The 13,772-nt window shown below is 41.6% G+C and overlaps 1 protein-coding gene across 4 annotated transcripts in view; it reads left to right on the forward strand.

Moving 5' to 3' along the window:
- LOC136440370 (tuberin-like) overlaps positions 1-13,772 on the forward strand; it is a 61,983-nt gene that overhangs the window by 40,784 nt on the left and 7,427 nt on the right. For 3 of the 4 annotated variants that reach the window (XM_066436381.1, XM_066436382.1, XM_066436384.1), the window contains 12 exons: positions 1,202-1,329; positions 2,604-2,663; positions 7,507-7,656; positions 8,210-8,391; positions 8,630-8,768; positions 9,557-9,864; positions 10,495-10,707; positions 11,357-11,452; positions 11,877-11,954; positions 12,312-12,358; positions 12,469-12,513; positions 12,776-13,469. In XM_066436381.1, coding sequence (XP_066292478.1) covers positions 1,202-1,329; positions 2,604-2,663; positions 7,507-7,656; positions 8,210-8,391; positions 8,630-8,768; positions 9,557-9,864; positions 10,495-10,707; positions 11,357-11,452; positions 11,877-11,954; positions 12,312-12,358; positions 12,469-12,513; positions 12,776-13,469 — 2,140 coding nt within the window. The remainder of the gene's footprint in view (positions 1-1,201; positions 1,330-2,603; positions 2,664-7,506; positions 7,657-8,209; positions 8,392-8,629; positions 8,769-9,556; positions 9,865-10,494; positions 10,708-11,356; positions 11,453-11,876; positions 11,955-12,311; positions 12,359-12,468; positions 12,514-12,775; positions 13,470-13,772) is intronic. The other variant, XM_066436383.1, reaches the window with a different exon arrangement.

Genomic DNA, 13,772 nt, shown 5'->3' on the forward strand with positions numbered 1-13,772 from the left:
TGATTATCGGATTTTTATTTTCAAAAGAAAAAAAAAAATTTGAAAAAAATGGGCCAGCCTTCTGTTTTCATGTTTTTTTTTCTAAAAATTTTTTTTTTTAAATAAAAATCCGTTAACCAAGAAATTAAATTGGTGTGGCATTATGTTCTTAAGATATAGATTAGATAATAAACATTTTCCATTCCAGCTTGTTTGTTTGTTTGTTTGTTTTATTCAGGTCTCCATTTATAGCGTCGCATAAAGAATCACCATTCTACCTAGAGTGCACTTAAATTATACAAACAGCTTGTTGTCCTTACTTGGTCTTCAATCATTAATATTAAATCCTTATTCATTATATGCTGCAGTTCTTAAGATATGAATTTGATATCAAACATTTTCAATTTCAGCTTGTTATCCTTGATTTGATCTTAAGTCATAAAATTAAATCCTTATTCATGATATGCTGCAGTTTCTTTTAGTCTTGTTTCTTTCCTAATTGATTTTAAACAAGAAATGAAAGAAATAACTTTGTTACTGTGGTGTAGAAATGGAAACAGTCTGACTGTTACGTGTGGTGTGCGTAGTCCAATGGTTAGCGATCTTGCCTCTGGAACTAGAAGCCCAGGGTTCGATCCCGGCTGTGTCGCTCACCCGACATGCACGCTACCGGAAAGGGTCGCAGTCCTTAGGACGGGACGTTAAGCCGTGGTCCACTGTTCATTGTGTTTGTCTAAAAGAGCTAGGGGAATCTTCCCGGCACAATGAACCTGTAAATACTGTACATAGCGTCTGTCTTCTCTGTCATCACCAGTGGAAGATTAGCTCATCTGTTCATTGAGTTCATTTGAGCTAAACTGGTTCGAGATCACTTTCCTTTCCTTACTTGGTCTTCAATCATATTAAGATTAGATCATTATTTATGATATGCTGCAGTTTCTTCTAGACTAAGTGTTGTTTCTCTCCCATTTGATCTTAAACAAGAAATTAAAGAAATAACTTTGTTACTCTGGTGTAGAAATGGAGACAGTCATCATCATCTTCAATACTGCTCAGCCCGCCTTTCAGTGGATTATTAGCAGCTGCGCAAGTGTTAGTAACAGGTGCAAACAGAGGGTAGAAAGGGGGTAGACAATGACATGTGCAAGGACTGGACAAGTGAAACTTTTAGTGTTGTTAGTAATGACTCAGCAGTCTGACTGTTACCCTCTGAATGCTGCAGGGTCTGAAGTCTAACGTACCATTGGAGGACCGGAGTGCGTCGTCCCCCTCCTCTCACCACTCCCCCGTATCCAGCACCCAGGACCAGTTCAGGACAAGGAGCGCCAGCTTCACCGAGAGGCCCAGAAGGTCAGACGCTACATCCAGGGGTTTATCTAAATCAGGAAAGAGGGGCACTGCGCCCTCTTGTTTCAGCCCAGTTCCCCCTTGTTGAATTCAGATTTTAGCTTAATCTCCAGCATACAGCCTTCACTCAACGATTGATTCTTCCATAAATACATAGAATTTGCTCCCTCGCCTCCCTCGCCTCTTATTCAATTTTTCTAGAAAAAAACCTGTACATCTCTTATCATGAATCTTGTTTCCTAGCTCCAGTCAGAGAAAAAAGAAAGCACTACTCACAATTGCATTGTTATGATAACAGCTGAAAAAAGGAATAATGTGCAAGGTCAATCTCTTTCAGTGGCCATTTCAAACAACAAAGTTTTTCAAATACAGGCTGAGCAAGTTGTTGTAGAACTGTCTAGAATCTTGCCCTCTACATTCATGTGTGTTTGCCGTGGAAGAGCCCTTTTCTATGACACTGTTAGAAGTAACATGTTTTGATGGAGCCTGATCTTACAGATTTAGGCTGTAGAAATGTTACCAATTTCAAACCACTTGCTATTAGAAGTCGAAAGCAATATTGTTTGTGCAGAAATGACATTTCTTTTTTCACTCTTGACATACAACAGCATTCATCAACATTGAGGTTAAAGTAAAACAGATGCATTCAGGAAATATCATGTAGTCATTGCTCTTATGATGCTGCTGCTTCTGTGTGTGAATTCCACAGCAGTAAGATCACATAATTGTAGACCGACATCACGACATGTATGACTTATACATGTACATGTGTAGGCCCTAGACTCAGTGCAAAAATCTTCCTTCAGTGCTTTGATCTGAAGAAAACTTTGGTCAAGACTTGCAAACTATTCTGTGGTGCTTCTTTACTGTCATCACCTCACCTATATTTTCCCAATTATGTATGATTACAGCTGAAACTGCACTTGCACCAAGGAGGTTTTATATATAAAACCTCCTTGCTTGCACCAATCATTTCTGATTATCAGATTCTGCGTGATCAGTCCACTTCCCAGTGATCTTCTTCCTGTGGTGTACGACACACTTTGGTGGTCATTGTTTGTCTATAATCTTTGACACAATGCTTACATGGGCCACAAGTATTTTCATAAGAAAAGCTTTTGCTTCCATTGGCCACTCAAAATATAAAGATCATGAATTGTCAATTCTATATTTCAATGGGCTCATGTCATCAGTGATGTCACAGTGCACTGCCAGGAGAGACATGGCTTGCTGTTGTACAGATTTCACTGCCTTTTGCCTTTCTTGCCATACTGTAGCTTCAGACCCAGCCCAAAGTCCAAATTTGAGCTTTTACAGTTGGAACGGAGTTTCACCTGGTAAAACGTCACGGTTTCATTTCCACCTCTTATTTTGTTTAATTATTTACACAATTCCAAACTGCATGCTGTAAGATTAAAGTATTCAATAAGAAAAACTCCTCACATAACCTTCATGTATAAAAGCAACACATAACTCATATTGATAGGCATAAATTCAATTACAGCATGGACAGCATGTTGCATGGATTGTTGTGTGCGAATTTTTTTCAACCTCTATTTTATTTTATTCTTATTTGAATCAGAATTTCATTACTCACAGTATATTATACAATATTGCACCACCATCTAGCCTGGATACCAGACCTCCAATCTCTAATATATATCGAGTGACTCGATATATATTTTAGAGATTGGGGGCCTGGTATCCAGGCTAACCACCATCCTGAACTTATGATCTAACAATGTCTGTGTTTGATTTCAATTTCCCTTCCCTCAAATATACATCGTACATCCCCCCCCATGTTTCTTGTCCAAGTGCTGCCATCTTCAGAACACATTCTTTATGTCTTGACTTCAATAAAGAATTGATGCTAAGACCACACCTATTTAATTTCTTCGTCAACAGATTTTTTTTTAAATTTTAGCAACAAAAAAATCATGAAAACAGAAGGCTGGGGTGAAAACTTGCACCTGACCCTGTTCACTCCCTGAAACTGTGTGAACCAAAATTCTGAGATTTTGTTTTCCTGTTGATTTTCCAATCTAGCATTTTTTTGTAAATTCCGTTAACCAAGAAATTAAAATGGCGTGGCCTAAAATCCCACAAGCAACAATTATGGACCTACATTCATGTAGGCAGATGCATCACAATATTAAACCAAGGGGGTTATATAGACTATATAACCTCCTTGATTAAACCCTTTTCCTTCTTCACACTAAAGAAACATCACTTAACATACAGTCCTTCCCCAGTAATGTATCCACTAAGTCTCCAACAATTGTGTAAAAGCCAGAAGATGAATGCTGCATGCTCCACACTGCACTGCTAGTTATAAGATCACAGTATTTGCGATGTGTCTCTGCCATACTGTTATAGATTATAGCACCTCCACCTAGAGCTGTGTACCTAAACAAAATTTAGGTACTGGTACAGGTACACAGGTTTACGTACAGGTCCGGACCTGAACCTGTACCTAAACTACTTGTTCAGAAAATGGTAGATTTTCAATAAGGACAAATGCATGTTTGAACTGGTAACAACATAATATTCAATTGTGCTCGGTATTATTTTTATGAAAACACAGATGAAAATTTGACTCCAGCCTTGCAAATGTGTTTTATGTGCTGGAGTATAGTATAGATGTGGCTTTAGTACACTGCCACTGTAATTTCATAGTAATTTTATCTGTCAAAGTGGCCATCATAGTAATTTTATCTGTCAAAGTGGCCATCCCCTGAGTCAGACTTGACCTGATTAGTACCGTCCAGTACCAGTCCACCAGGGTTCTGGTATTTTGGACCTGTACCTAATTGATTGTATCCGGTACTGTATCGGTACAGTGTGCTGGTACACAGCTCTACCTCCACCACTTTTTAGAGCACAGCCATCTGTCCTTAGCCAATCAGGAGCGGGTATTTTGCTGTTTGAAATCCACATACACAGCCAAAGTTAGTTAGAGCACCTCTCTCCCTTGAGGCAGAGGTGCTTGAACAGAAAGTCTGGCTCTCCATTGGCTGAGACCAGATCCCAGGTTGGTTATAGCACCTCTGCCTCAAGGGAGAGGAAATAATGGTCACTCCTTGGTACTCGCCTGTCACCTCAACTGAACCACAGAAGTAAAACCACATGTGGACTGGGGATTATTCTAAGAAAAAGAGACTCACAAACCCAAACATTCATATTGGCATATTGTGTTTGTTTCAGTGTATATGTCAAACTTTTTCCCAATATGTATGCTTAGCTTTGCTTCGGACAGATGGCTGTGCTCTAAATCAGTTCAAGGATGGACGGGCTTGTTTGTGAGGATATATCAGAGCCCGCCTCCCACGGAGCTTGTTGGCATCCTCGGGCTACGCCCTCGGGACGCCAACAACCTCCTCGGGAGGCGGGGCTCTGATATATCCCCACAAACTCGCCCGCCCATCCTTGAACTAATACTTAGTGAGAAAACAAAGCAATCCCTGTCCAAGTCACAATCTGCTATTTACAAGTTAGAACCCGGCCGTCTTTCCTCAGCCAATCAGGAGCGTGCATTTCTTGTGACTAAATCCACATAGTGTGGCCTCCCAAGGGCTACGTAATAGTTAGGCCATGGCTGAGGCCTTTCTATGCGAAAATAGGGAAGCTCCTCCCACAAGGGGCTTCCTAGACTCCCGAGGCGAAGCCGAGGGAGTCTGGAAGCCCCGAGTGGGGGAGCTTCACTATTTTCGCATAGAAAGGCCGAGGCCATGGCCTAACTGTTTTAGAACATGGCCACATCCCCGAAGATTCTCTTTCTATCAATATGAATCAAAGATATTGTTTTCAGCATATCATACTAACAAAAGGGAAAAAAGTATTATTGAAGCAGAATGACCTGTAAACAAGCTTCGTACATGTCCTATCTGTTTTCAGAACCTGGCCACTACCACAAAGTTTCTCTTTTACAATTCATCCCCGTGGTCTCAAAATATTACATACAGATTTTGAACTGGGATTTTTTAACTGTGAGTTACTAAAATGTTCCTTTTCTTTTCATTGGAGTACTGGAACTGTTTGAGTTGAGAGCATTATGTGTGTTCTTTTAAAAAATCCAAAAATTGTGATTCTGATTCCCAGTTTCCCAACTGTTTATTAACTTGACTTTCCATTTCATTGTAACGATTGAATTTGTGCCTATTAGTCTTTAAAGATTTTATTCAGTTTGATACTTTTGTTCTTGTGTGGCTGTAATATAACGATGTCCTTATGTGAATCAAATAATGAACCCTCCCTACCCCCTTGGCAGTTAGCTGACACTGTGACCCAGGTCTCATGTGGGCAGGCCTGAGCAGTGATGCAGAAAAAGTGTGGTACTAACAACAAAAGTGTGGTACTAAGTCATTTGCATAATATGCAAATGACTTAGAACCACACTTTTTTGTATGCAAATGACTTAGTACCACACTTTTTTGTTAGTACCACACTTTTTCTGCACTATTGAGATATAGTCACAGTAATTGAAGGGCTCTCATTGGCTGAGGGGTAGTGGCCATGTTCTAACCCTAAGTAACGAATAAATTGACTAAGTTGGAGACGCCCACCAGTAGGTGAAGTTCCATCAACCTGATTGGATAAAATTGTGGGCGTCTCCAACTTAGTCAATTTATTCGTTACTTAGTACACCCCTACCCCTTGGGAGACCACCAGGGCCTGACCCAGAAAGGTGCCAGTTTTTGTTTTCTTGTAACCAGTAACACACAAGGCTGGTCCCACCACCACAGAGGTGCCAGATAATTTGTCACGGTCTGGTCAAGAAGGCTCTACATTTCAATTTCTTCCTCTTGTATTTCTCCTCAAACACCTTAAAGTCAACAAAAATACATGTCCTTTTCAATATATGTATTTATATTATTTGCTTCGGAAAGACAATCGGGTTCTAAAATAGTTAGATCCCAAGATCTGGGTGTCTTAGTGGATTTGGTACTGCTCCGCCCACCCTCGGGAGTTTGTTGGCATCCCTCGGGCTTCGCCCTCGGGAACCAACAACTCCTCGGGTGGGCGGAGCAGTACCAAATCCACTAAGAAACCCAGATCTCGGGATCTAACTATTACATCTAGTGTTGCTGTGCCGCACATGCCGCAAATTGTAACCATTAGTCTGTTCCATGCAGCTGCTTCCATATACTTTATATGTTTATCATAATCATGTATATGTTATATTATGTAGTAAACATGTTGACATGCAATGCTTGCAAGTCGCATCACAGCAGAAACCCTCTCATAACTTGTCAATTCCCTTACACTATTGTTTCATCATACATGATTGTATATACAGTAGTAAGGCCACACCAATTTAATTTCTTGGTTAACGGACTTTTCTTTAATTTTAGCATACAAAAAATCATGAAAACAGAAGGCTGGGGTGAAAACTTGCACCTGACCCTGTTCACTCCCTGAAATGGTGTGCACCAAAGTACAGGCTTTCCTCTGAGATTCTGTTTTCCTGTTGATTTTCCAAACTAGCATTTTTTTTTTATTCCGTTAACCAAGAAATTAAAACGGTGTGGCCTAAGACATTTTTTTTTTTCATGCTTCCAGATATGACCAAGTCTGTGGCATGGCAATTAAGACTTTTTTTTAACAATGTTGCTTTTGATAGCATGTTGATATGTAAAATCAGCAATTCAGAAATGTCTCATAATGTTAAAGGACAAGGATACCGCCAAGCACAATATATACAGTAAATGGTAGAGTATTGGATTACTGGTTTGTAGTACATGTAACATTAGCACATGTGCTGTGAGATATCTTTTTTAGCACTCATCATTTCAGTAGTAGCCTGGTCACCAGTCTCTACGGGTTGGCTTAGGTGTGTTTTACCAGGCCCAGTCTGCTATATTGACCCATTTCTGTCAGATTGTCTTCTTAGCTGCCATATAGAGCTTCCCAGCCACTGTAGTTTCGCCGCCAGCGAACTGATTTAATCCAAGGCCATAAACCAACACCCCGAGCGGGCTAAGCTCTCTGGGTGGGCGGGGGTCACTCCCAGCGCTGTAGAGATATGGGGGAGCCGCCGATGGTATGGTTTCCAGGCTATTTCAGTAGAGGACTGCATGAGTGAATAAGAGGGACATTATTCTATTCAGCCATGCATCAGACTTGGTCTCCTCTGGTCTAACTGCCACCTCGTACCTTACAAAGTTCCCTCCGTGTTGCTAGGCGCGAGACACGGCAGTCGGGAACAGATCACGGCCCGATCGTGGACGAGAGACAGGAAACCTTACTTAAGGTCCACACTGAACTCCTGGAGACATGTCTGGACATGATGGCCAGATACACCTTCTCTACCTGCTCCACTATTCCTAAAAGGTAGGAAACATCATTTAGGCCACACTAATTCAATTTCTTGGTTAAGCACAAGGACATCATTAAAACAGAAGGCTGGGGTGAAAACTTGCACCTGACCCTGTTCACTCCCTGAAACTGTGTGCACCAAAGTACGGACTTTCCTCTGAGATTCTGTTTTCATGTTGATTTTCCAATCTAGCATTTTTTTTAGAATTCCGTTAACCAAGAAATAAAATTGGTGTGGCCTAAACCTTAGACTTTGTGATAGAAATCAGTAATTAGATCTTACTCCCAGGTGTTGTAGCATTCCATAATATCAATATCTTAGACCAGCTACTGAAGATAGCAGAGGAAGTCTTCTGTAGTATATTTTGAGAAAGATAAGAGCCTCTTTAAAAGAAAAGGAATAAAATGCACACTTATATCTATCAGGAATTAAGAGTGATCTCTTCCATTTACATTTTCAATTGACATATTATTTGCAACAATTCTATCAATGGGAAAGACTGATATTATTGTACATTCAACCTTTGCCATCTATCAAACCTCCATCTACTTTTGTTTTGTTTTGAAGATCACCTGTTGCTGAATTCTTATTGGCTGGTGGACAGACAATGACATGGTTGCTCAGCAACCAGCTCATCACCGTGACCACCAGCGGAGGAGGCCTGAGGATGAGGAAGAACGGAGTTTGTGAGAAGTGCGCTTCCCTTCTCAACCTTGAGGAGGACAAGCCGCCTGTGGTTGAGGCTAAAAGTAATCATTTCTCTATAAATGGTCTACTACTGACAGTGTGTTAGTACCTGTAAATTTGGAAAAGACACACAGTGACTGTACTGAATAAAAAGACTCTTTTTACACAACCAAGAGATTTATTCCACCGACGTTTCGGTGACCATCTGTCAACTTCTTCAAGGCAATTCTGACTGGTTCACATAGCAATGCAGCACAGGTGTTGCTGCTTATACATAATGAGCTGCATTCCCAAATGCAGGTCCGGTGACGACTGAAGAGTATGTGGAGGCAGAGTTCCGTGAGAGGTCAGACTCGGCGTCGAAGGGAACCCAGGAGGCTCCTGGGAAGCTGGAGACACTGACGACATCGCCGTCTATACCCCCAGCTGACAGCAAAAGGTCAGCTCTCTCTCTCTCTCCCATAGCTTAGTCAGCCATCGGGGCAGCATAGCTCTCAGTGAAAGCTCTCCACTGCTGGTGGTCTTCCGCCAGTCTGGTCATCTGGTTGGCTGAATGACCGGTCCACTCTTTTAGATCTGTGATCCACGACCGACGGGGATGTCCCAGCGGCCGCGCACCCTCCGCTTTTCCCTGAAGGATTGTGTGTGCAAGAGTGACTTGCAATTCTCAATAGTCATTGGAGTCGTTGAAATTCCATTCGGTGTGGCTTCACCATTAATCCCTCGAACTCATCACTAGACATCAGCCTTGCAAGTTTAGAAAGTGGATTCCATTGAGACTATCAAAGCAGTTATTCTTGGCAACCTTTTCATGTTTGCTTTGGCAATAATGTATCCTCCTGTCCTTTGTGTACAATGTCAAAGTGCAAGGAGATATAAACACAACTGGAGATAATGAACAGTGGTTTACCTCCTGTGTGGACTGTTTCCTGGACTCGTCCCTCCGTCCCGAGACGGAAATTTGCCTATTGGGACAACAAAACTTGCATCCTCTGCATTTAAACAAATCTGAACATGACATGAAAATGTATCCTCATAAGCTTAAAATGACTGATTTAATAACCAAAATCAACAACATGGGCTCTCAGACAACGTGTGGGTTTGAAAAAAAATCTAAGCTGGAGACAGCCCCATTCAGTAAAGTCTGTCTACAGAAACAGTCAAAAAAGATGTTGCCATAAGTTTGGAAATCATGTTGATGTGTTCATATGCCATTGGTCTGCTCAGGGAGAGGAAACGGTCCAAGTCAGGAGGGAGGTACCTGAGCTCTGCGCCCACCCCCATGTCCCTGCTGAAGGAGGAGTTTCAGCTCTTCAGCCAGGGTCTGACAGAGAAGACACAGATGGAGGCAGAGGAGAAGGCAACCATCCAGGAGGACAGTGGAGGGGAGGAGAGGGAGGAGGTTCTGGAGGCGGAGGAGAGAGAGGTTGAGGCAAGGATGGATACACCTGAGGAAGCCCCAGGTGTGACAGCAGGTTATGTGGGCAGGAGAGCAGAGATCCTCCCAGATATCCCCAAGGACCAGCCTTCTCCAGGTACAGGACATTTTGGTTGGATTTTGCACACTGCTAAGATATCAGGGTTCTCAAAAATGTGTGACATCATGGCCTGTTTTTAAGAAAAGCTGACTTTCTATGTACATACATTGTAATTAGCAGGCTGCTTGTGGTGAATATTGTGCCTTTTATTTATTTGGTCTGACATCTTTTGACAACATTGTTGACTAGTGGAGCGTATCTAAACCCCGGACCTGTTCCTAACCTTTAGGTTCAAGTCCAAAAAAAACTTAACATCTGGAAACAAGTCCGGACTTGAAAAAAAAATCTCTCGCTTTCACACTCCTTTTTGATTTAATCGTGAAATTTGCACTGGAAAAATATGAAAACATTGCTGTTTTCTGTTTATAACTGAACTTCTGCATTAATTACTGACTGTATATAATTCCGCATATTATAGTTTTCAAATTACATGTAAAATATATGCCAATATGCAATTTTACATGAAACAGGAAAAAAAGTATTCGTAGCACACATATTCCATTGGTTCAAGTCCAGACTTTCAAGTCCGAACCTGAACCTAAACCTCTGGACTCGAGTCCAAACCTAAACCTAAACTCGGGTTTAGGTACGCACCACTATTGTTGACACAACTGTACATGTTTGTAGCTATGAATCCCAAGAACAAGAGTTCTCCCACCAAGCTGGTGAGTCGGTACGAGTGCAACTGCTGGTGCCAGGGCTGGGCGGAGATCCTGATCCGACGCCCCACGGGGAACACGGCCTGGATGATGCGGATCCAGAACGCCCGGCTGGTGCAGCCCGACCAGGACTTCCCGCTGGCAGACATCGCCACGCTGCTGCTGGGGCAGAAGGAAGAAGGTCTGGGCATCATCCCTTCTCAACAGCGCCCTCTGTTGATTCTTATCATATCTGCAGCTGTAGCATGCTTGTACGATATTCCTTTTTCAACAAGTTACTTTCTTGAGTTACTTTTGAACCAGAGTGCTCCTTGAAAATGTACAGTCACAGCCATCCAAAGCAAGACCTTGCAAAATGCACCACATCGTCCCTTCTCAACAGCGCCCTCTGTTGATTCTTATCATATATGCAGCCGTAGCATGCTTTCAAGCAATTTTTTAAATACATGATTGTACGATGTTCCTTTTTCAACAAGCTACTTTCTTGTGTTACTTTTGAACCAGAGTGCTCTTTGAAAATGTACAGTCAGAGCCATCCAAAGCGAGTCCTTGCAAAATGCACCACAGATACATGACATGTAAAGTTGTAATCAGTTAGAAAAAGGAGTAGCCCTTTGAAAGTGTATTTTGTCTTTTCTGTAAAAGATGTTCCTCAAGGTTACTATGCTTGAAATTTCAAATCATTCTAGCTTAGCATAGCATGCGTACCATCTAGTAATAAGTGTATAAACATAATGTGTAAAAGTTGGTTATTGTTGTTTGATAGCTGTTCTACTCTCTGACATCATCAGTGACATGTCTGATGCTGTTTGATAATGTTTGTCCTGCAGAGTATACAGCTGCCAGCCGTTACCAGAGGTCAGACTCTGCCCCTCCCTCCATGGGAGTCAAACACGATCGAGCCAGCAAACCAGTACATGAGACAGGTTAGTAAGAAAATAGCCACATGTACAGCAGTTGCATTTATCTACACTTTGGATAATGCACTGCCCACCACCCACACCCAAGGACGAACAACATTTACATGTAGTTACTGTACTAAAACGTCAGTAGCTAATTGAACTATTAGCATTAACCTTGTCTTGAATTAACCTTCTTTTGAAGACTACGTCAAGACATCCTAGATTGTCTTAACCCATTAACATATCTATTCAGAGTTTTGGTATAAATCTGGCTTTCCAATCCTTATCGTTAGTCACTGATGAAAGACAGCGGATGCTGTCTGAAACGTCTGTTTCAAAATTTTATCCAGTTGCTTGAGTAATTATTTTTGGCGTATCTACACTTGATCTCGGAATTGTCTACACTTAGCGGTTAAAACTGAAGTTAAACAAGCTGTCTCTCCTTTAGTTTCAGAAGTTTTCTATGTTGATGCCGGCGAGATAGATGAAGAAATCCATGAAGAAGACAAGGGGTTGTTCCACATTGGTAAGAATGTAGTCATTGAAAACTGTGATCAGTGGAAGACTATTTGACTTTTATGTAACAACTTTATATCTATCTGACCAGTTTATTTGACTTTGTGTTCCCATTTAAGGCCACACCAATTTAATTTCTTGGTTAACGGATTTTTTTTAAATCTTAGCACACACAAAAAATCATGAAAACAGAAGGCTGGGGTGAAAACTTGCACCTAACCCTGTTCACTCCCTGGAAAACTTTCCTCTGGGATTCTGTTTTACTGTTGATTTTACAATCTAGTATCTTTTTTTAAATTCCGTTAACCAAGAAATTAAAATGGTGTGGCCCTTAAGCTTACTTTTTTCTTACATTAACTACATGTAGGTTCCCTGGAAGATGTCAGCAGCACAGAACCAACAGGCTTTGAGAAGGTCAGTATAACAATAATACAATATCTTACATTTGCCTTCATCTTGGACAGCTTCTGATTGTGTGTCTGCCTGACATGGTCACACCTTAATACTGTTTGAATTTCTTCTAGCCTATCCTTGGAACATCCCCAGTGGAGACTATGGAGGTGGTTGAGGTAAGAGGACTTGCTGCTGTCCTATAATCATTTTGAAAGTTTTCATAAACATTTGATATGTTTTTCACAATTGAATCTTACAATCATTGTAGATTATCAATGGTATCATGCCTCCATGTAAAAGTATATATATACAAAATGAAGATATTATAAGGATATGTTTGTAGTGGTCATTGTTACAATAATTTACCTGGCATCTAAGCCATGAAGATGACATTGCTTGACTAGCATTTGCCTTCCTTCCTTCTTTCCTTCCTTCCAGCCATTAAAAGTTGAGGATGAGTCAGAGAATCAGGAAGAGGTGGTTGTTAGTAAGAGTCCCTTGTCTCCAATCCGCAAGACCAACTCGTCTCCACAGCTGACTGGAGAGTGGGCGGTCTATCAGGACAAGGAGGAGGAGAAGATGGAGGAACTAGACAATGTCTTTGAGTCGAAAGATGATGATGATGAGAGAAAAAGGAAAAATGCTGTGACTGTACCAGAAAAAGATGATCCTTCACAGGCTGTGAAGCATGTTCCTCAAGCTGCTATTGGGTCAAAACATTCTGAGGGAAAGGAAAGTGATGGAGGTGTCTCAAGCGTTTCACTCAAGAGAGTGGATTCAAAAGAAAGGCAGGGTGGACAAGTAGAGAGAAAGGAATCAATAGAAAAGCAGGGTAGAGCTGTGGACAGGAGGGAATCAACAGAGAAGCAGGGTAGAGGTGTAGAGAGAAGGGAGTCGACAGAAAAGCAGGGTAGACCAGTGGAGAGGAAGGACTCGAAGGAGAAACAGAAGTCGGCAGAGCGGACGAATTCCAAGGGTCGTCAGTCAGGAGGATGGGCTGGCAGCCGAATCATGGAGGATGTGAAGGAGACCGGACCGCCTCCCAGCATGGAGACGCCCACCACACCCCAGAACTCCCCACCCATGATGAGGAGACCGAGGGCACAGACTGTGTCAGTTATGACACCGGGAGGTAGGAAATATCAGATTCAGTTTTATTTCTCATGACTTTGCATGTGACAATTTCATAGAAATATGCACATGAAGTGCGTCATAATTCACAAATGGCTCATGATCTGTAAAATTCACTATGTAAACATCGACTATAACATTACGAGTTTAAAATAACATTGCACGATCAGATTAAAATAAGGCGCCGATTCAAGTTCCCCTTATACATAAACAATTTCAACAACTTAACAGTTCGAGCAGTTGAGTTACGTTAGTGGCTCAACGTTTATCCTCAAAACAGTACAGTAAAGGCTGTGGTATCAAC

Source organism: Branchiostoma lanceolatum, chromosome 8 (assembly GCF_035083965.1).
Source record: "Branchiostoma lanceolatum isolate klBraLanc5 chromosome 8, klBraLanc5.hap2, whole genome shotgun sequence".
In the NCBI taxonomy this organism is placed as follows: domain Eukaryota; kingdom Metazoa; phylum Chordata; class Leptocardii; order Amphioxiformes; family Branchiostomatidae; genus Branchiostoma; species Branchiostoma lanceolatum.